Source organism: Ictalurus punctatus, chromosome 11, assembly GCF_001660625.3.
Source record: "Ictalurus punctatus breed USDA103 chromosome 11, Coco_2.0, whole genome shotgun sequence".
Taxonomy (NCBI): domain Eukaryota; kingdom Metazoa; phylum Chordata; class Actinopteri; order Siluriformes; family Ictaluridae; genus Ictalurus; species Ictalurus punctatus.
The window spans coordinates 12003465-12026852 of NC_030426.2; the positions used below are offsets into that span (position 1 = coordinate 12003465).

General features: G+C 37.1%; 2 protein-coding genes across 7 annotated transcripts; both read left to right on the plus strand.

Annotated features, from left to right (window-relative positions):
* Nucleotides 1–54: 54 nt before the first annotated feature.
* On the plus strand, nt 55–10876 carry thumpd3 (THUMP domain containing 3). Of its 6 annotated transcripts, none has more exons than XM_053683864.1 (10): nt 55–432; nt 2426–2624; nt 4358–4435; nt 4721–5137; nt 6263–6393; nt 6991–7060; nt 7146–7261; nt 7447–7554; nt 8425–8548; nt 9882–10876. In XM_053683864.1, exons 2-10 carry the CDS (start codon nt 2433–2435, stop codon nt 10083–10085), a joined length of 1440 nt encoding a protein of 479 aa, XP_053539839.1. In that variant the 5' UTR covers nt 55–432; nt 2426–2432; the 3' UTR covers nt 10086–10876. The 6 variants fall into 6 exon arrangements, with proteins under 6 accessions (XP_053539839.1, XP_017335309.1, XP_017335308.1 ...); XM_017479820.3 differs by lacking the exon at nt 55–432 and adding an exon at nt 1959–2064; XM_017479819.3 differs by lacking the exon at nt 55–432 and adding an exon at nt 1982–2064 and having other exon boundaries at nt 2431–2624.
* Nucleotides 10877–11453: 577 nt separating this feature from the next.
* LOC108271893 (prostacyclin synthase) lies at nt 11454–22019 on the plus strand. The gene is made up of 10 exons (XM_017479817.3): nt 11454–11609; nt 12179–12302; nt 12484–12659; nt 14510–14656; nt 15300–15427; nt 16631–16806; nt 18968–19112; nt 19748–19929; nt 20639–20790; nt 21149–22019. Exons 1-10 carry the CDS (start codon nt 11542–11544, stop codon nt 21306–21308), a joined length of 1458 nt encoding a protein of 485 aa, XP_017335306.1. The 5' UTR covers nt 11454–11541; the 3' UTR covers nt 21309–22019.
* Nucleotides 22020–23388: the final 1369 nt, after the last annotated feature.

Genomic DNA, 23388 nt, shown 5'->3' on the forward strand with positions numbered 1-23388 from the left:
TTTCAGAATAAAAGTGCTAGTGAACGCACACTGAACTATTACTTCATAGGCCATGTTATAGACTTCAATGGGTTGTGGCCAAAATATGTGCTTTTTGAACATCCTATTTCAGATTTAGTCTCCCTTAACTGTTATAATAACCTCCACTCGTCTGATAAGACTTTCAACTAGAGTTTGGAGAGTGGATGTGAGGATTTGTACGCATTCAGCCACAAGAGCATTAGTGAGGTCAGGCACTGATGTTGGGTGAAGAGGTCTGGGGTGCAGTAAGCTTTCCAGTTTGTCCCAAAGGAGTTCATTGGGCTTGAGTTCAGGTCTCCGTGCAGGCCACTCAAGTTATTCCACTCCAAACTTGGCAAACCATGTCTTCATGGGGTTTGTTTTGTGCAGGGGCATTGTCATGTTGGAACATGTTTGACCTCTTAATTCCAGGTATGAGAAATTTTAATGTTAGATTGTACAAACACATCCTATACAATTGTGTGTGTGTTCAACTTTGTGGCAACAGTTTGGGGTAGTCCCTGTGACTATCTGGTGTTCACAAACCTTTGGCCATATATTACTGACAATATACCGAATCATGTTACAGCTATAGAGTTATTCAGGTTAAATTATATTAATGTTTGAGAAGTTATTGTGTAAAATTGCTGTCAGTGTGTGAAATTTTGTGAAGAGGTGTTTATTTAATTATTAAAGTCCATTTACTGACAGATCAAATTTACTTAAAACACATAAATTTCTCATATGATAAACATAAGGTTCACATAGCTTTTCAAAAACATTGGGGGTTCTGTGGCCATTGAGTACTAATAGTCCCTACCAATGTTAAAACCAAAAATACACATTGAAATTGTATACACTTCCTTTAATTACAAGTTTTCCCACATTATATTTACAGTAAGTCATATCTTTAGCATAAAACAGTGAATGGGACTGGCTGTATCATGTGTAATTTACTAAGACATGTTAACAGTTCTGACACAGACTGGCATTTTCCATTTAAGGTGCTATAGATAGATAGATATCTGTCTTAATATAATATAATATAATATAATATATAAATGGGGTTGTTCAAAATGCTACAAGGTCTTGTACAAAGATAATTTTGGTCATATCAATAATTTTTCAGATTTGAGGATAAATTGCATCTAAAAATGTCTACTCTTAAAGTATTGTAATAAATGTCAAAATTGCAGCAATGTGTTTACACAACCAACTTTACAAGATGGCTTTAACTTCACCCACTTGACACAATCACGTCATGTCATATATCCCTGAAAAGCTTGTTTCCTGCTATGACTATCAAATTATGTCATTATGAATAAATAAATAAGTAAACCACACTTACTAGTGTGAAAAGCATTGATAACTGTTGTGTTTATTATATTTTTTAGACTATTTTTTTTACTAGTTTTATTTTTTTTTAATAAAGTATGCCTCTATTTTATGCATGTTGAATTAGATGAAGGCTCGTTTGCATATATGCACCTATTAACCTGTTGTGTCTTGCCTAAACTTGTAAAGTGCGAGCACCTTACATACTATTCCAACACCTTGATATTATCACGAGAAAATAATCAACGAGGTCTTCAAACAACAATTATAACTAAAACTCTGAATGTATGCTCACATTGACTGTTTTTGTAGATTTTTTTTGTTCTTTCTTTATTCATGTTTTCAGGGGAGTGGTGTTGTATGTAACTGATTTATGTATCTGTTCTCCTTAATTTCTCTCTTTGTTTTTCTGTTTTTCTCTGGTATTTTTGTCTTCGCACTTTATTATGTTTGGCTCTCAACGAGAACTTGGCTATTATCTCCTGGCATATCCTGTTTGTCCTGTATACAATTATCGATAATAATAATAATAATAATAATAATAATAATAATAATAATAATAATAATAACAACAACAACCACCTTTTATAAGCCGTGACTTTTATCAAACACACACCCGGAAATAAACTGCTCCAGTTTTCACCGTTACCAACTGTGGGGGGCTTCGTGAACCTCTCTAGACCCGGAAGTTTTGAATGACGAGTTCAGCTTTTAAGCACGTTGTAACCGGTAGATTATCTGAGTGTTTGAATTCACTTGTTTACTTGTTTATTTATAGTGTATTACTTTTAATGCCATAATCTCGGTTCGTTGTCCTAATCGAAGAATCTTCTAAAGAGAAAGAGCAAAGTAGTGAATATTTCTTTAAGTGCGCTGAGTGTCCATACAGTAACCAGGCTTGCTTTGCTAGCTATCTAACATAGAGCTGTACAAAATGAAACTGTCATGCAGAACGAAAATAGTTCATGAGTGCTGATATCTGTCTCTAACACGCCGCTAGCTGGCACTGTAATAAAAGTAATGTCTGTACACAAATAGAAATGATACTTTGCCATCTTCTGACTGATCATACACATCCTCTATTCCGCAGGACAGAAATGGCAGAAGAGTGTGTTAATGAGGGAAAGGAGGTGCTCCAGCCCCTCACGGTCACTGTAGGAGCTACTGTTCCTACAGGCTTTGAACACACTGCAGCCGAGGAGGTGCAGGAAAAAATAGGAGCCATTGCCAGAGTTAGCAAAGACCGAGGCAGAATTTATTTCGAAATTACTACAGATCAGCTACACAAGGTCAGTGTGTCACAGCTGCAGTAACAGCTCTTCAACTGGCAGTAGTTTTTCCTTTCCAGTATTCTGGCCTGATTCCCTTCTGCAAAATTCCAACTGGAATTAACAGTGTACATTAGCACACACACTCACCATCCACTGTATGAGGCTGTCATGGGCACAGACTCATCCAGACTGGATAAAGACCAGCTAATATTTCCCCTAATCTTCAACTGATAGCCCATGATAGCCTCAGATTCCTGTTCTTGGCTGAGAGAAGTGGAACCCAATGTGGTCTTCTGCTGTTGTAGCCCATCCACCCCAAGGTTTGATATGTTGTGTGCATGTTGAGATGCTTTTCTGCTCACCATGGTTTATATGGGTTACTGTATCCTTCCTGGCAGCTCAAACCAATCTCACCATTTTTCTCTTATCAACAAGGCACCCCCCCCCCCCCCCCCCCCCAACACAAATACAGTTATACAAATGCATACAGATATTAGAAAGCTAATCTGAAGCTTGTTGATCCGTGAGGTTAGACTGAACAAGAAGTTTCTACATTCACGTATGTATGAGCAGTCCTAAGTAACTGCCTGGTCAGGCTAATAGTTTGTTTATGTTTTGGAAAATAGAACCAATTGAATTTATTAGAAAATATGGAGGACAGGTAAAACAAAAGCAATAACTATGTGTGCAGGATTAAAAACCCTCCTGTGTATATCTCCAGTTGAGGCAGGTTAAGGACTGGAGTGATATAGCTGTGGATGAGGAACTGTCAAAGCCAGAATTCACAGACCATGCTGATGGTGCTGAGATTTGTAGAACTGGTTTTTTGTTTGTTTGTTTGTTTGTTTGTTTTTTTTCAGTGTTTTCTATTGTTTTCATGGTGGTTAAAAAAAGCCTTTACAGCCTAGGTCATGCCCACTTCTGGTATAAACGTGAACACAGATACAAGTATTTGAAGCATTTAACTGATAAAAATACAGCTAAATAGGATTTTGTATACTATTTGAGGGGTTGGAAATGCTGTTATAATTGTTTGAGAACTGCTACATGTTATTCATAGAATAATCATGACTAAATTGAAATCCTGCAGGTAGCAAGCTGACGATGACCCAGTGCTTGTTTTGGGTGTCTTTGTTGGTGCTCCGTATATACAAGGAGCACTTTTCAGTGATAAGTGGGCTGTAGGGGGTGGAATGATACCAAATTGGGCTAAAAGTAAAGAAGTAATTCTGTTATATGTGTTAAACCACAGATATATGTGCATTAAATCAACACACTGTCTTGAGATTACATAATAACTGGTAGTTAAGTCTGTAGCCATCTATTTACAGAAAAGATTTTGGGCAGGATAGACGTTCATTACTGGTAAGCTACTTCAGCCTTTTAACTCCAATGCAAGAAGGATCAGACATCTAATATGTACTGTGAACATACACATTTAACTTGAAATAGTGTGCTATCTGAGATGCCAGAAATGTTATGTTTTGCGCAATGACCTTTTCAAAACAACTCCTTGTGTGTCTGTTAACTGGCGCCAATGATTCAGTAGACTATTCATGTGCTGTTTTGTAAAAAATATTTACAAATATGTTGAAGGATGAGTGTTTTAACGAGGTTAAATGATTCATTGTAAAGGTCACCTGCATGCCCTTCTGTAATAGTGATGGTATTTTGTACTCTTACTCAAACTACCAACAAAGCCACGCAAAAATGTTTTATTACATAGGAATGAGCTCTGTTTTCCTTTTTAGGTGCACCATTTAAAGTCTGTGGATAATCTCTTTGTCGTGGTTGAACATTATGATAATTATCAGTTCAAAGAAACAAAGGTAAGCATTTCATAACGGATTATATTACATGTGTGTATATGTACAGCGGTGCTTGAAAATTTGTGAAGCCTTTAGAGTTTTCTATATTTCTGCATAAATATAACCTAAAGCATGATCAGACAAAAATATTCATTTATTTATTGAGGAAAATGATCCAATATTACATATCTGTATTACACTGTATTAAGCAAGTGATGTCTTGAAAATATGACATTTACAAGTAATTTTTTTATTACGACTTAGTACGTTCCTTTGATGTCTGTTGACAAATACTTTTCCCATTAGGAAGAAGCTTTATTAGACCTGCAGCAGCTTGCTCCTGTGTTGCCCTGGAATAGTGCTTTGGAGGTCTGGAAAATGAACAACTCTCTGAAGAAGAAGAGGAGCCGCAGGAGAGGAGCTGCGGTCCCCAAACTGAAGCCTTGCGATGCATCTGAAACTGAAAAACCCCAAGCCGAACCTGATGAGACACAGCTAAAAGAGAAGCCGGGAAGTGCCTGTCCCGAGCAGGAGCCTAGTCCTGAAGGAGCGCAGGACTCCGATATTCAGGAGACAGAAGCTAAGCCTCTAAAATTCCGTGTGACTTGTAATAGAGCCGGAGACAAGCACAGCTTCACTTCAAATGATGCAGCGCGGGACTTTGGTGGTGCCGTGCAAGAGTTCTTTCAGTGGAAGGCAGACATGACCAAGTTTGATGTGGAAGTAAGTAAGCCTAAAAGTACATCTATTACACTGGAGACTATAGTGTTACATTTAACCAAATATAAATAATGCTTGTAAATCCTTATTTTAATGCTTATATGTCTGGGAATGCTGAGAGAGTATAAAATGATTAAGATATTACTGTATGATTTTCATAAAGCCCTGTTCAGACAAGATTAGTTTTACATGGGTGCTACTTGGTGATTTATTTATTTATTTATTTTCTGTTCAGATTGGCAAAGTCTGTATTGTTCTTTTTTGTCCCATTTGATGAGGAAATGAGAACGAGGAAATCAACTGTGTTCTGCTCATTTGAGTCCCACACAGATTTTCTGAAATATGACACTGCAACTGCCTGCTGAATTGAGTTATTTTCCCGGTTCTGACAATCAAAAAATAATGAATGCATTGGAGCCTCTAAAAACATATTTGCTGTGGGCTGTTTATATGGGTCATATATGGGTTCTGGCTTTACGGGGAGCTTGTTAAAAGAAAAAATAACTAATAAAAGGAATGAGCACAATCTTGCTGATGTAATTGGCCTTTTATAATGACTGCTATAGCCTGTATAAGGCTTTACTTTATGTTCATATATGCCGCAATATTATGATTGTGGTGTTCTTTAATTAAGGAATAAAACATGGATATAACACATTAATTGAATTTTTAATGATGGATCATTATTATATTTTTTTCTTTTGTTTTGTTACATTTCATGTTGTGGATTGTCCATGAGACAAGTTAGTTCCTGTTATCAGCCGTAAATACCACCAGCCTTTCTTTTTTCTCTCTCTCTAAAATAAACAAACAAAAATGACGCAGCTTATCATGTTACAGACAAACCAGAAAGCTTGTCCCTGGTTAAATCCTCGCCATCTGGATACGGGTTTTATCACAAAGATGTGTAAGCATTTTATTACAGATGTCATCCTTCAGATGCTTGATACATGTCATCCTTCAGATTCCAGTTGAAATTTTATTTGTCACACACACAACCATACAAAGTATGACTTGCAATGAAATGCTGTCTTTGAATTGCATTCTAGAATTTTTTTTTTTAAATATGATAGTCTGTTTCTGTAGTCAGTTTTGTGGAATTTTTTTTTTTTTTTTAATGTCATTAAGGTGCTGTTGAATATCCACAACAACGAGATGGTGATTGGCATTGCTCTTACAGAGGAGAGTCTGCACAGAAGAAACATTACTCACTTTGGCCCCACCACTCTGCGCTCCACCCTGGCTTATGGGATGCTAAGGTCTGACAAAAGCAATTAACAGTCTAAAAACACACAGGTGCACTTTACCAGGCAGTTATTGCAAATGCAGAGAGCTTCTATAGTAGCTTTTCAACTCGATGGCTAGGTTTACTTGCACATCAAATTCTGATTCAGGTTGCAGTCATATTCCAAATAGGATGTTTATGTACGTATAGGCATCGGAATATAGTTGCCATTCCTAAATACCTAGCCTATAGCTAAGCATCTGTTAGCACCCACAATTTCTTGTTGACTGAGCATGCACATATATCCTTTCAGTGGATTTTCTTAATAAGGTATTTAAATGAAACAAATTTCTGATTAAAACAGGCATATTCCGGGGGTTGGAATCTGAATTTGGGAAATCATATTATTGTCTTCATCTGAATTGGGCGATAGGATTGCTGCGTTTACGACTCATTCCAAATAATATTAGAATACTGATGTGCATGTAAAACATAGCCATTGAGACAGATCCCTCAGATTATTTAGTCTGTGAATGCTATCAAATAGGATCTGATTGATATACAACAGTGTGAAAATGCTAGATTCCGTTATAAAGGTCAATGCTGTTTTCTTTTTTTTGTTTGTTTAAAGACTTTGCAAACCACAGATATCAGATGTCATAGTAGACCCCATGTGTGGCAGTGGAGCCATACCTTTAGAGGTGAGTAGTGCATTGAACTGTTTTTGTGAATGAATGTGTGTTTTGTGTGTGTGTTTCCACATTTAAACCAGTTTGACTTTTTTAGGGAGTTATCGAGTGGTCAAATTCATTCTTCCTTTCTGGAGACAACAATGACATGGCCATCAGCCGAACAGTTAATAACATCAACCATATTTTAAAGAAAAAGAAAGATGGTGGCAGGTAAGCCTGTAAACGCTATCCTTTTACACGGTATTTCAAATTATTTTTTGAAGAAATCAGAAAATCAGGTATTAGCGAAAAATCATATATTAGTAGAAATGTTATAATTAATGTATGACACTGTACATGTGTACAGGACTCTAATAGGAAAAGTAATGCTTACAACGTTCCATGTTTTCTTTCAGCACTTCTCCAGGTTTATCTATAGACACTGCACAGTGGGACTTGTGCCATTTACCCTTGAGGACTAGTTCTGTGGATATCATCACCACTGACATGCCCTTTGGAAAGAGGTAGTTATACTATCTAACCAAAGCTATATATGGAATTTATATCTAGCTGCTTTATATATATATATATATATATATATATATATATATATATATATATATATATATATATATATATATATATATATATATATATATCATATAAGGGGGTGTGGTAAACATTAAACAGGAACTTCACACCTGAAAGTAGGAAAATGACATGCATTGGTTAGATTTTTTTCCATTACATTATAAAATGTCCATGGCTAATATATTGTATTATATATATTTATTATGCATTTATGTATAATACACACTGCTGTAAAAAAGTTTGGGGTTTTTTTTTTTTTTTTTCTAAAGTTGTTGTTTTTTTTTCTTTGCCATCTCTTCATTAAAAGTTATTATTTAAACAGATTTATTTGAAACAAGTAGTGTAGGGGTGTCTGGAGCCTTTGTGGGTGTAGGTTTTCATTCCAACCAAGATGCCATGTCTGAGTCTGTTGAAAGCCAAGATCAGCTGATTAAACAGGTGTGGCTCCTGCTTGCGTCGGAATGAAAACTGAACCCACACACCAATGGGTGTAGAAGATTGGACACCACTGAGGTAGTGGTATCACTTTCTGTTAAAGTAACAAAGTAAAGTAACGTTTCTTGGTCATGTTTATTGATTAAATGTACCAGACACTTTAGAGGATGCTAGAAGTCTGACTTGGAAAGCTACCCTGCTAATAGCTTCAGTACAACTGGTAGCCTGCATACATACTAGCTCATTTATGTGTTTTATGGGTCATTATACTGATGAAATTCAAAGAAACCTTTGTCACTACATATTCTCAGGCCAATAAATGATCATCTGTGGATTATTAATTATGTGTAACTGTATTATTCTAAAAGAATGGGCTCCAGGAAGAAGAACTGGGATCTGTATCCTTCTTGTCTTCGGGAAATGGCACGGGTCTGCAGGCCAGGCACAGGACGGGCTGTATTGCTGACCCAGGACAAAAAATGCTTCACTAAGGTATGATTTGTGTACATGTTTGTACAGTTGAGGCCAAAGGTTTACATATATCTAGACTGAAGACATTCAAGCTCAATTTTCCACACATTTCATATTACCATACATTTATTTTTTTCCAAGTCAATTACGGCATCTACTTTGTTCAAGTTAAATGTAATTCTAAAACAATTGAATAGAGACAGATTTATTTTTGCTTTAATTCACTATATCAGAATTTCAGCGGGCCAAAAGCTTACATGCACCAATCTCTTTACACTTCCTTGTGTATGATCTGTTACTATAGAAACAATAACATTTAAGAATGATTGCATTAATATTGATGTACCATTCACGTCAGAGCTGGAACTACTATACGAGCCATGCAGTTATACGAATGCATACCATCTGACCAATCAAATTCGAGCATTCATACCACACAGACACTGCATTGTTCAGGAATGAGTCACAAATGAACATCAAGGGGTGACAAAGTATGTACATCCACCATTAAGAAAGTCCTACATTGCCATGGCCTAAAACAGTGATGCATAGGAAAGAAGCCCCTACTCCAAGACAGGCATAAAAAAAGTCAGACTGAAGTTTTCAGGTGTTCCTTAGCCTTTTGGAGGAGTATTCACTGGTCACGTGAAACAAAAACGTAATTCAAGGAGGCCCACCAACATGACTAGGTTACACCAGTTTATCAGGAAGAATGAACAAAAATTCCTGTGACAAGTACTGTGACAAGCTTGTGGAAGGCTACTCCAAGCTTTTGATTCAAGTTAAGCAATTAATGGGCAATGCCAAAAATACTAACAAAGTATAAGTCAACTTTTGACCCCAAGAAAATCTACTATAAATAAAAGCTGAAATAAATCTGACTCTTAGCTATAATTTTGAAATGGAAATAAGGTAGATACTCTAATTGGCTTAATACAGGAAAAGTATGGTCATCTGAAATGTGTGGATTTATGAAAAACTGAGTTTGAATATCTTTAGCAGGCAGATGGAAACTTTTGGCCTCAGATATACATGTTCTGATATTGTAAAGCTATACAGATTCAGAGAGATAGGGTTAGGGTTGCAGCTTATTTGACAGCTTCTTTTGGTAATAGCAACACCAATGCTGTAGACTGACAGAAACCTGACTGTTTGGTATGACACAGTAACTGAACAAGACATGTCATAATTTGAGTATATCTTGGGTGAAACATCTGAAAGTTTCAGATTTCATGCCCATGTCATATGATCCAGGAACAAGACTTTCAGTGTACTGAGATTATCAAAAATAACCTTGGTGTATGCAATAATGGTAATCCCAGAGTGTGTGCTCATGTCTGTTTATTCTGCACAGGCCCTATCACGAATGGGAGGGCTGTGGAGGAAATCACACACAGTTTGGGTGAACGTAGGAGGTTTGCATGCTGGCGTTTTTGTGCTTCGCCGCACTGCACCGATTTTTGGTACCACTCCAGAAGATGTAAGAGAGCCTCATATGGGATGTGAGTCACAAGAAGTCAACATGGAGGAGAACGTTCAGTCAGCAAGATCTGAATGAGTTACTGTTATAATTGAATGCATATGATTCCTGTAAAAGTTTCACCCCATCATTTCTGTTGAAGTACAATGTTCTTTTCACATATCAGCAACACAGGATATCTTGGAACGCTTTGTTTGTGGAAATATTCATGTATAAAAATTTATATTACATGCTGCTTTCAGACTGAAGTGTGAATAATTAAGTTCAATAAATGTGGAATGACTTCCTTCCAAGTGAAACAGTTGTGTGTTGATGCCCCAGCTTTGCTCTCAGTGTCTCTGCAGGCAGTATAGGAAGTGGTCTTACATTGCGTAATCATTTCCTCTCCCACACATTGCAAGATTTTTTTTTTTTCCCAAAGGTTCTTGAGCTGTACATGACATCATTCCTGGAAGATGTTTTTTCCCCACAAGGCATGTCATTGTTTGGTTTTATTTGGTGATGATTGGAAACAGTGACTCCACAACTTCCAGAAAAGGGTAGTTTAAAATAATTATGAACAGTAAATTTGCCCTGATATTTTTGGCTTAAGATTTGCATGCGAGAGAAATGTATTTCATGGTTTTCATGTAGGGTGAATTCAGATATATTGGGATAGTTTTTGAATATATTTATGCAGTTTTTGAATTTCTACCTTGTCTAAACTTTCTTGAGGTAGAATATCTATGAATAAGATGAATTAATAAATGAATGGGTATATATGTCTAATATCATTCTATTTTGCTTACTTCATTGGAAAACTCTTAAGACTGTCCCAAGTAACATCGTGAAAATGAATAAATTATGAACATGTACTTGTTTTGAACTAACTTATGTTTGTTTATTTATTTATTTATTTTACAGCAGTGTGTATTATACATAAATGCATAATAAATATATATAATACAATATATTAGCCATGGACATTTTATAATGTAATGGAAAAAAATCTAACCAATGCATGTCATTTTCCTACTTTCGGGTGTGAAGTTCCTGTTTAATGTTTATCACACCACCTTATATGAGATGATTTGCTAGTTTATTTGATTAAATGTAAAAAAATAAAATCAAATATCAAAAAGGTGTGCATTATCGCTGACACCTCCATGAACACTTTCCAGTTGGTTTTGTGACTGTGAGTCATTCTCTTCTAATGCTGATGCTACTGAAGTTAGAAAAGTGTACACCAATGTCGTATTGTAACTTTATTGACCGGTCCCTTAATTTGCGAATATCGAGCGTCCAACGTCAAGCCAACTTTATGCCAGTGTTCATACATCATAATAGAAGTGATTCTGATCAAACTGGTCTGTGAACACGCCTTTGGCGCGTACGTGCGCGCCCATCTCTCCATCGTGAATGACTCTCATTACGTGCGCTATAGCTGCAGCGCGCGTGACGCATCTTCCGGTCCACGGATCAGCTATATAAAACCATGCAGGTTAACAAACAGTAGTTACACCACTTATTCATTCGTGTTAGCTGAGGGACCGTCATGATTTGGACAATCATTCTGCTACTCAACGGGATACTGTTCTTTTATTTCCTCTCTAATAGGACGCGGTGAGTGCTGATTTTATTTAAAAAGAACTACAGTGTATACAGTGATAATTACTTAAACTTTTCTTTATTATCAGTTTGTGAAATTCACTGAGATTCACCAGTATATTTTTAAATGAACTTATAAATAACACAATATAAATAACACAAATGAGCAAAATAAATAACAAAGCACAAATAACAAAACACAATAAATCAAATTCTTTTTTTTTGTTGCTCAATGAATACTTACTACATGAATCAATATGCCATTTTTAAATATGGCTTACATTTACATTTATTCATTTAGCAGACGCTTTTATCCAAAGCGACTTACAAGTGAGGCTTTCAAAAGCAAATTTTTAGACACACATGGGATGATTAAGATGTGACGAACTCTGTTTGTCAGTGTTTATTTCTGACAAAGCTCTTACTAGTACATTGTGTATTAAGAAGTTAAATTGTTATGAATCATATTATGCTGCTGTTACTATGGAAGCATGATTTGACATGAAACTAGAGTTTGACATTCATTACATGAGGGAGAAAAAACTGATTCACCAACTTCACGTGAGAAATTTTTCTGACTTCAGGTCCAAGAGAGAACCACCTTTGGACAAAGGAGTTATCCCATGGTTGGGGCATGCGCTGGATTTTGGAAAGGATGCTGCGAAATTTTTAACAAGAATGAAACAGAAACATGGAGACATATTTACGGTAATGCTCAAGACTCAAGGCATGGACTCTTGTCCAATCTGCCTAATTTGCCTCTCACCATTTTATCTTTTTCTTTTTATACCTTTTAGACATTTTAATTTACAACTGAATGCTCTGTGTTTGATATAACTGCAAACCAGTTTCTCTCAATTTCACTGTACGCAACTCTGACTTTTTCCAGGTTCGTGTGGCTGGACGTTACGTTACCGTTTTACTGGATCCCAATTCCTATGACACTGTATTTCAGGACACAGCATCTCTAGACTTTTCACGATATGCTCAGGTGCTGATGGACCGGATTTTTAATTTGAGGCTTCCAAGTTACAAACCTGACACAGAGAAGGCTATAATGAGAAGGTACAGAGTTATACACATTGCATTAATTCCTGTTTCATTTTTAGTCACTATTCTGCATAGTTCCATGACTTTCTTTTTCACATTCGATTAGCTTCATGAATTGCCAGTTTCCCCATAACCATTTGCATATTGGAACACTACTGGCTGTTATAGTTTATCATACAATAACACTTGCCTGCCGTTCCCAATTTAGGTTTTTATTGAAATTTTCAGCTTCCTGCGGTGGCAGTTTTTGCACTTTTACCTGTATGAGCACTGAAATTAAGTCTCAAATTAATTTAAGAACACATTTCATAAAGTTGTACACAGATTTTTTTTTAAAATGGGCCATTAATATACACTTCTGTGACATGAATGTAATCTGTTTAATTAAAAATGGTGAACATAATGATAAAGCAGTGCATCTGCTCTGAGCTATATGTATTTCTCCTTTATTTTCATTGCCACATGTCAGCACCAGAGTAAAGCATACAAACTTATTATATATTAGAGCCCTATATATGTGTGTGTGTATGTGTGTGTGTGTGTATATATATATATATATATATATATATATATATATATATATATATATATATATATATATATATATATAAAATATATTATCCTTCTCTCTTTCTCTCACACCTTCCCTAAATGTGTTTATGGAAGCATTAATGGTTTAATCTAGTGTAAATAAGGGCGTTGTGCAACATGTGTCTGCTAGTGTAAAGTCTTTCAATCACACCCAAGAAATAATGTACTTAAAGCAAATTTGCATAATCCAGTGCTTTTTTTAACTATCATTGAGGCTCAGTGGCAAATCATTTACATCTGGAGCTGGTACAACAACCAGACAATTGGAGGGTAGTTCTCCCAACCTTAAACCCCCACACTTGCTGCGTGTAAGCTGAACAACTAGGCTACATTAAACATGTTGGTATCATCATTCTGTCAGGAATCACTCATCTAAACATTTACACATTAATAAATTACTCTGACACAATAGCATTACCATAGACATTGGCCGCATATTCTAGATGTTAACAATGACTGCAAAGATAAATATGAACTAATGACTATGGCAACGATAAAAGATCTACAAACTTGAATAAGAATAACATCATAGGGTGTGAATGAAAACAAAAAGATTTGTTTTGTGCTGTTAATAATTCACATTGCATCGAATTAACGGCTAGAATGCAATAAATCCAGCAACATGAGCTTATATGATGTCTTTATGCACATTTTAGTGTATTCACATATCAGTGTACTTTAACATATAACTGGTATTTCAATCTGAGTTTATATATAGCATAGTCTTTTAGACTCTAAGGGCTTACTTTTAATATTTTAAGTAATGGCCTACTTAGTGAAGAACCGGTTTCCTACTGAAGGGATCATTTTTATGAATTGCTTTTAGGAGATTATTGTAATTGGTTTTGGACTCTCCCTTTCTTGTGGTATTTCTACGCATGCACTGAAGGTGTGGCCCATTATGAAATTCAAATTTGTAAGTGCTTTCACTATTTGTTTTCACCCAGATGTTTTTTTTTTGTTATCACAGGTAACATGCAAATCTGAACACACACCTTATTACATCACAGGTACTGTTTGTCGAACAGTGGGCGCTATGCATTGTAGGTTATCACGACATCTTATAATGCGCAAGATGATTCCCTAACATGTTGTATCAGGTGCGTTTTGCTTGCTAGGGTTACAGAAAAACACACCGTTTCATTTACAACACAGAATCCTCTTTCTATAGTCGAGGCCAAAGATACAAATCAGGGAACATGAGCATGGGTGTTTTTATGTTTTAAATTTCTTTGTGCGCATTCCACAAGACTTTAACATTTTGCTGTCTGCAGACATTTCCAGGGCGAGAGCCTGTTATGCTTGAACCACGTCATGGAAAAGCACCTGCGAACACTGCTAACATTGGAGACAGAGGACCTAAACCAGTCTGACTGGAAACAAGACGGGCTCTTCCACTTCTGCTACAGCATGATGTTTAGGTATAGCCCATGTTAGTGGATAACACTAAAGTGCCCAAAGTGGAAGACATGAAGATACCTCCAATAAACAGTTTATGCACAGAGATTTTTTCCGCATTATACTATTTGTAAATAGGAAGCATGACGAATGTGGGATGAGTTGTTAAAAGAAACAAGCCATAAGACTGGAGAAGGGCGCTTAGGAGTGATTTGCAAAAAATAGATTTTGTTAGTTTATTTAGATGCACTGTTAATGCTTGCTTTAAAAATACATGCAACATGTATGCTAATTTAAAGTAAACTGTAAAACAGAAGAACAAACAGTCATTCGACCCTTAAGTTCATCAGTGAAGGTATGTTTTAGAGGGGAAAAAAGCTAACTCACTAAACAACACTAAAAGGATCATCAGTTTGTCCCATAAGTGTTTAATACAGAACCCTGTGATAGCGTTTTACTTTCATAAAATGTTCCAACTAGAAAACTTCCCAGAATACTGTATGAACTAGAATCTATGCAAACTATGTATTTAAGGAAACATTTATGAACATCCAGGGGACACAGACACTTAGTGAGGTCACTATAGTCAGCTAAGCTTATGCCGATTTGTCATGCCCTGTTTTTTGGGGGGGGTTTAAAAAACATTCTGTTCCCGCTCTCTTTTAGGGCTGGATATCTCACACTCTTTGGTGGAGAACAGAACAACAATTGCGCTGATGCCGCCAACGTTTATTCAGAGTACCACAAATTTGATGGCCTCTTGATGAAGATGGCTCGCAGCACTCTAAAGTCTGGTCAGTTAAACACAACTCTATCTGTTATCCTTAAATGCCTTTATGCTGATAATGTTCGATTGTTCTGTAAATTTGTTTGTTTGTTTGTAGGATTATGGTAAATGTAAAAAGGAACATGTTAAAGGTTTTCTACGGTTACCATTATCCCTGTTAAAGGCACAACAAAACATTTGCATTGTTTTCTAGTGCTTGCATGGCAACATTTTATAAGGCATAATAATGTCACATGATGAATACGGCAATTTTCTAAATACTGTTAAGAATTGCGTCAATTCTCAGGAGTGCCACCAAGTTATACAAACTCCTGGGATGATGTCATCAAATATAGCTGTTTTTGTTTTGTTTCCATGGCATCTGAATGAGCTCATTACAAAATGTCCTGCACATTACGTGACACCAGCAGTGACACCCTATAGAGCAAAGCCATGTTAGAAAGACTTTTCCCTACAGGTATACCCTCAGAATGATCTCAATACATTTACATTTATTAATTTGTCTGGTGCTTTTATTCTGAGACAAGATATAACTAAGCAGTTAAGATTAAGGGCTTTGCACCTAGACCCAACAGTGGCAGCTTGCTAATGCTGGGATTTGAACTTTTGATTTGATCAGTAGCCCACAGGCGAAACCACTAAGTCACCACCACCATAGACTTTATAGACTTTGTTCCCTGTTCATATTCCCGTCACACTGAACAGACTGTCTGGTTTCAATCTTGGTTGTGTCATTACAGTCATATCTGATCTTGACTCTGTTACAAGGAGACAATTCAACCATCCAAGCATTCCCTAACCCTCAGCATTCCCACACATTCAATATATCACTCTATCAGAACATTGTTGATATTACACAATATCTTTTTTTTTCCAACCACCTCCTCACTTGTTCCCATAGCTGTGTCATGACTGTCTCATTCACTTTGGCATCATGTCTCGGTTTTCATTTCTAGCTAAGGACATGAACACTAAGTTTATTGCTGCTTTTGTTTTGTGTGGACAGTGTGTAGACAGGTATGAATTACTTCAGGCATTTCAGGCTGTTGTTTCCCATCCAACCTATGAATCAGTTGTTTATAACTCGCTCACATTTCCGCTTGCTTTGTTTCATAGATGATGTTAACCACTTAACTTTCTTACTTAAGTCTCACTCTAGTCTCTCTCTCTCGCTCTCTTTCTCTGTCTCACTCTCTCTCTATTTCTGTAGGGGAGAAGCAGACCACAGGCATGGCGAAGCAGAGGTTGTGGGAGTTACTGGCACAGGCTGGATTGAGGCAGGAGTCCAGTTTGTGGCTGCAGAATTATAGACATCACTTGCAGGCAGAGGGCGCTGATGAGGAGACACAGAGAAAGGCCATGCTACTACAGCTTTGGGCCACACAGGTCAGTGAGTAACCCTAACCCCAATTATTACCCTAAATCTAACCATAATATGATCACAATGTTTAGCACTCGCAGGTGAATAACCAACCCTGATATCAGTGTCAGCCTTCTTTCACTGATGGTTTCCACAGAGTGTCTGATGTCTTTTGTATATTTAGCTGACCTCAAGCTTAAAAATATTTTAGGTTGCGCTGTGATTGGCTATACACCCTTCTGTGTCTATACACTTCCCTATACTTGTTTCCGATAAGAAACCAAACATATAATATTTTTTAAGTGATGTACATTACATCCAGTGTTTAATCATGATTATATAAAATGTTTATATTTCTTCAGAACATTAATATGGTTTGTATTTATCTTCTTTATATAAGTCCACTTACAACTCAATATCTTCAAAATAATTAATTCCTAATAAATAAAGGCATGGGAATGGAACATACCCTGGATCCACTACACAGCACCTACACACACTCTCTCTCACACACACACACACACACACACACACACACACTGCTATGATAGAGTGCTGTGTTTCAGGGATAATTGCAGAGTGAACGTCATCTGTCAGGTCACATATTTTGCAATGTTTATTTTAAAGCCTGAATTATAATTATAGCATGTAAATATAACCCAGTTGATGCCCGAGCTATTTTCAGCATTTTTACATTTTTTTACATGTGTCTAAGCCCTTTGTTTTCCTGAATGCTGTGGGGCATTCTTCTTATTGCACTTGTGTTTGTAAGAACGCACCATAATATAAGCTGCTCTAACGTCAGTAAAGCTGTCGCAGCTGCCACAGGAATGATTAATCAGAATTCATGAATCATGCACAACACCTGGGCTGAACAACGCAGAAATTTTGACAAGACTAAGAAGCCTGTGTGCATTGCAATCTGAATGGCACAAATGGTGCAGAAATAGAAAAGTGTTTAGAATTCCACTAGTATCACGACAGCCAGAAAATCACTGAGAGCAAGAAGCAGTAAGACTGGCTTTGGCAAATGAAACTCAGATTTGTCAAGAACCTTAAACATCAAACCAATATTTTCCCATTCGTTATTATTTGTTCTTTCCTATCAGTCCTCATTTCTCAGGTGTCTGTAGATATAAAGATTTATATACAGTAGCTCATTTCTACCACACTCTCTGAGAGAAATCAAGAAAGATGGGATGAATCTGTACAGTCATATGTCCAGTGGGAGCTACACAGATTCATCCTGTCTTTCTCAATATTTCTCAGTGTGAGAGTGTGGTAGAAATGAGCTACATAAATCTGAACAGGACATTGTTTGACAGGTTGGCCAACCAGCCAGAGGAGAGCACTGTTGAACAATATTTCTTCATTTTCCTCTAGTTGAATTCAAGTGATATGTCACTCTGCTCATGCAAGTTATGAAATGAAATCAATGTATTTGAAATGTATTTTGTATCTTATATTATCCATTCACTTCATGTATCCTGTTTTGGCCTATTTTAGTTTCACCAGTGCAATATGGGTTTCTGTCATGTAGTTTATAACATACAACCAACAATTCATAAATGCATTTTAAAATTAATATTTACATATGTTTTCTGATATGTATTTACTGTTCCACCACTGGTTATGCTGCATGATTTCAATTATTTTTTTTCCTGTGTATACATTAACATAATTTATAGTTAATATGTTGTACTATATCAGCCTTTTAAAGTCAGCTTGAATTCATTCTCAGGCCATGGTCCATTCATCCAAGTGCTCATAAAAAATGTGCTGGCCATAGTTATGTTCCATATTTTTAACATTCTGTCCTTCATTTGCTCCCAGTGGACCTCCTTTTATAGTAAGCACTTTGACATTGGTGCTGTGAGGCTAACCAGATTTGAACACTACTGTAGATCATCCCTATTGTCCGAGGACATGTTCTTTTCTTGGCTCCACTTATTGCGCTAGCTAATATACGGCATACTGTGCTTATCAGTCAGAAGCTTCCACTGTTATTACAAAGAGTGATTCAAATTGTCTTCAGTCTTATTTAATATACCCATACACCTCAGTGTTCCTCTGGTCGAGGAGGAGATGGGCCAGAATGAAGTAATGAAAGAAAATTTTTCATGATAGTTACACACTGATAAAGTTTGGAGAAGAGCTGTAATGTTGCATATTGTTGTCTTACTTCAGGGTAATGTGGGCCCTGCTGCATTCTGGCTCCTGGCCTTCCTGCTGACCCACTCAGAGGCCATGAGGGCAGTGAGAAAGGAGTTTAATAGTGTCACAGTGCCTGGAACCAATACACTCAACCCCCAGGACCAGACACCTGTTTTTGGTAAGTTTTATACTCGTCTTAAGAAAAATAGGGATAGTATTTGTCTACTTCATCTGTTCTGAGAGGAATTTCAATTAAAGATAATACATATCTTTATTATGCATTAAATATCTTATTCTTAAAGAACACAAATCACAAATGTGGTGGTTCTTAACCTGTGATTGGTCTAACATTCTCTACCATGGTATCCCGTTTCCAATGATTTGATGCACTCAGTTTCTAAAATTACTCTAAGAAGGAAGCTGTGATACACTAAGAAATGTGACGTCTTTCTAACAATGACGATAGCGCATCGTCATATCGCCCACACTACACAGCTCTAATGTGTCTCCAGGAGATTAACCTAAGGTACAGATTTAGCCTGCACAGAAAAGAACAGTGCAAAAGAGTCTTCAAGGTCTGATTCGTGTAAGACCAAAGGTTGCACCAGGCAAACACTAGAAAATAGTCCACTCAACAAGTGTACCTTCTGAGTGTCACTGAGAATGTGTGTCTGTCTGTCTGTGTGTGTTTGTTTGTTTGTTTATGGAAGAGTATGGTCTAGCATAGTTGGATCTCACAAAGGAAATTATACAATATGTTATTATTGTAAGGTCATGTTCATTTATAATGTTGCTTTTCAAATGTTAATTTAGACAGTGTGCTGGAAGAGACTCTCCGCCTGACCGCTGCCCCTTTCATCACTCGGGAGGTCCTGCAGAACAAGACACTGTGCATGGCAAATGGACAAGAATACGACCTGAGGAAGGGTGACCGTCTCTGTCTGTTCCCTTTCATAAGTCCACAGATGGATCCAGAAATACATTTTGAACCTGAGGTACACAGAGTCAAACATATAAACGCACAATTATACTCATGCTGTACTTCACAAATATAACTGTACCAGTAACACTATTGTTAAAAAAAATACATTCACAAAACAACATTGCACCAACCCCTTAACAAACAGTGACTGCATGAATGGATACTGTTATCATCAGTTTGTACTTTAGAATGACCAAAACTGCGCTCCTAATTTTCGGCAGTTCCTGAATGACTATTTTCAGCTGTTTCTCAGTGTCGTTTAAAACACCAGATTGTGTCTATTTGTCAACCAAGTCATCAAGAGGACTGTGAGTTTACATATTGTGAAGACAGTGTCCTTTCTTTCTCTCACACAAACACATACACTCAGAGTTCAGACTTTACACTTACTATGGATTACTCCTTGGAAAGGTTTAACCCAGGACATGTGCCAGCCATAGGATTAAGATGCAGTGATAATAGAAAGAAGCCAGTTGGCGGAAAAGCCTTGTTACATGTCTTCGTCATGGCTACTATTACCCTAACAAAGCTATCAGTTCGGAAAATCTCACCTGATGTCAGATGTAACGACAACGCCGTGGTGACCTGATTGCAGGCGATCCTGACTGGCTGAACGTGGCACATTCTGTCAAATGCTGATCTCTCACAGATTAGTGAGAGAAGATTTGTGTGTATACAAATCATGTCACTTACCCGTGTCTCCTCTGCTATTTTCTTTACAGAAATTCAAGTATGACAGGTTTCTTAAAGCAGATGGAACAGCGAAAAAAGACTTCTTTAAAGGTGGGCGGAGACTGAAGTATTATACCATGCCTTGGGGAGCAGGGACTAATGCGTGTGTGGGAAAGCCATTTGCCATCCAGTCCATCAGACAGTAAGTATCCTCTTGGATAGAATGCATTCCCCAAAAGAATTCAAACACCCTTCAGCTCACCTACTGCACCTAAACACAGAGGGCCACAGAGATTAAAATTCACACATACACACACACACACACACACACACACACACCCCACACACACACACTGATCATTAATTAGCATGTTGTAAAGATACAAAGGCCATTTAAAGAGATATACAACAGTACTGTTGTAGGCATACATGTCCATGTCCCAAGGCTTGCACTTTCAAGTTTGCACTTGAGTAAACCATTTTAAAGACATGACCATGAAAACCTGTCCAGCGCTGAAACCCTTTCAACATATGCCATTCTGTCTTTCTGTGTTGTCCAGGTTTGTGTTTCTGGTTCTGTTCCATCTGGACATTGAGCTTCATGACCGTGAAGCTCAGGTGCCTGAAGTGGATGTCAGTCGCTATGGTTTTGGAATGCTACAGCCGAACAAGGAGCTTCAAATACAATACAAACGCAGAGACCAACCTTTTTTTCAATAACAGTTCACCGGTACCATTGACCCAGCTGACCTATACATATTTATTTAACATTGTCTTTTTCATATATATATATATATATATATATATATATATATATATATATATATATGTATATATGTATATATGTATAACTGTACATAATTGTGTATATATTTCAATACTTTGTATTGTACTTGGATTTTTTTTTTTGTATATTATCATTACCACATTATCATTGAAAACTAGAGGAAAAACACCATTAATGATGTTTTTAGCCATTTTAAGGGGGTTTGAAGGATTATAACTACAGTATATTGTCTGGTTCTAACCATACATGCAGCATAAAAGTTCGATTACAGGCCACAGAGCTGATGGTTCTAATATCTGTACTGCTTCACTACAGTCTGTCACTGTGCCCTTGTAGGCACTAATCCTAAAGCTGTACTAAATAAGAACAGGACATGAGGATTCCCTATTTAGACTGGTTAGACCCTTGTTATGATGGTTCTTAATTTATTTAAACCTTTATTAAATGGTTTTAACTGAAACAAAACAATAAAATGTTTCTTACAAAGAAAAAAAGAAAGATGATTTAGTGATTAAAGCAGCATTTACTTTGGCCCTGACTACCGCAAAATATCAAGCAATCGAATACTGCCTTTGTTTCTCATTTTTGTGGATCCTGACTTATAATGTTCCAGATTCTTGATTAAAAGTGTTGTTTTTTCATCATTTTATAAATTACTTTGGGAAAAACAAATCAGCAGCCAAACGAGGTACATGCAAAAAGCAATATTATTTAGGAAGTGGAATAATTAAAAAGGTTTTCACACATTTCAACACAGTCAAGCACAAGAGATCATTAACACTATAAGGCAAAATGTATGACTTACAACAGGGTTTACCTATCACTGATAGAAATGATGCACATTTGTAGCATTCATATATTTGTGTGTGTGTGTGGGGTGGTTGCACCCCCTTGGGTTGATTTTTTAATCAATATTTTACTACATAAACACTCATAAACAAAGGCACTGAATTGTACTTTTCCTTTTTGTTAGGGTGGTTCCATGAACTACTTCTTTTCTGCCTATAGTATGTATCTTTTACCTGGAAAGGTGCATGCTGTGTATCTTTAATTAGCTTTTAAAGTAAAGTTTTAAAGATAGATCAGTGGTCCTTAAGATGCAATTATGCATGTTATATTGTTTTTAAAAGTATAAAAATACATACTAAGGATGCCACCTTGATGGTGATAAGAATAGCAACAGGTATAGTTTGGTACCTTTATCTCAGAGAGAAATAATGTATTATTTATGGGTAATAATATTACATGGAAACATTTACTTTGTTTAAAGAGCATATCAGTTTATTTGCCAATCACAATACTCCCTATTCCACATCACACAACATGTTGAATAAGAAATATGTTAAAACAGTGCTGGGATGGTGAGGATTAAATGGAACCTACAGAACAAACACAGTCCACAGATAGGAAAAATGTCCAGAGCAAGATTCACCCAATATATGAAGCTATCGAGGAGCCTAACTTGCATCCCAGTGGTGTGGCACAAAAACAGCCAGAGGGAGAGGAACAAAAGAAGCATTGAGGGAACGAGAGAAGAGCAGTGAAAGAGAGAGGGGGGAGAGATGGAAAGAAAGAGAGGAGAGAGAGCGGGGAGAGTGAGAAGGTGGGGGAGAGGTAGGGAGAAAGAGAGAGAGAGATGGGGGGGAGAGGAGAGAGAGAGCCCTCCGCCTCTCTGCAGATGTAACGGAGCGGAAGCTGCTGCCGTCATGCGGGTGCAGTCTTCATTAGCAGGTGTGGAAAAGAGCTCGCGCGAATGGGTTTCGTATCGCAAACTACTTGTTGACGATCAGCGTTTATGAGAATCAAGTCCGAATGGAGCAGCGAGTCAGAGGCAGCAGTTTAAGTGCTCGAGCATGCCGTGGAGGAGGCGATGCTCCGGTAACCGAGGGAAAAGCAGAGGAATAGCTGAAAGAGAGCACAGCCTCTTTCTCCTGACTGACGACCAGTTGAAGCTTTTCCGCTCCTTTCCGCCTTCAAGCTGTCCGAGTGAGTCGCCTTGTCTGGCACTGTCAC

Bases quoted from the DNA above. Each gene is read 5' to 3' on its own strand.
- thumpd3 (XM_017479818.3), top strand. From the start codon at position 2,376: ATGATACTTTGCCATCTTCTGACTGATCATACACATCCTCTATTCCGC. The intron at 7,262-7,446 runs GTAAGCCTGTAA...GTTTTCTTTCAG, and splicing joins AAAAAGAAAGATGGTGGCAG to CACTTCTCCAGGTTTATCTA. The intron at 8,549-9,881 runs GTATGATTTGTG...TATTCTGCACAG, and splicing joins ACAAAAAATGCTTCACTAAG to GCCCTATCACGAATGGGAGG.
- LOC108271893 (XM_017479817.3), top strand. From the start codon at position 11,542: ATGATTTGGACAATCATTCTGCTACTCAACGGGATACTGTTCTTTTAT. The intron at 11,610-12,178 runs GTGAGTGCTGAT...TTCTGACTTCAG, and splicing joins TTCCTCTCTAATAGGACGCG to GTCCAAGAGAGAACCACCTT. The intron at 15,428-16,630 runs GTCAGTTAAACA...CTATTTCTGTAG, and splicing joins TCGCAGCACTCTAAAGTCTG to GGGAGAAGCAGACCACAGGC.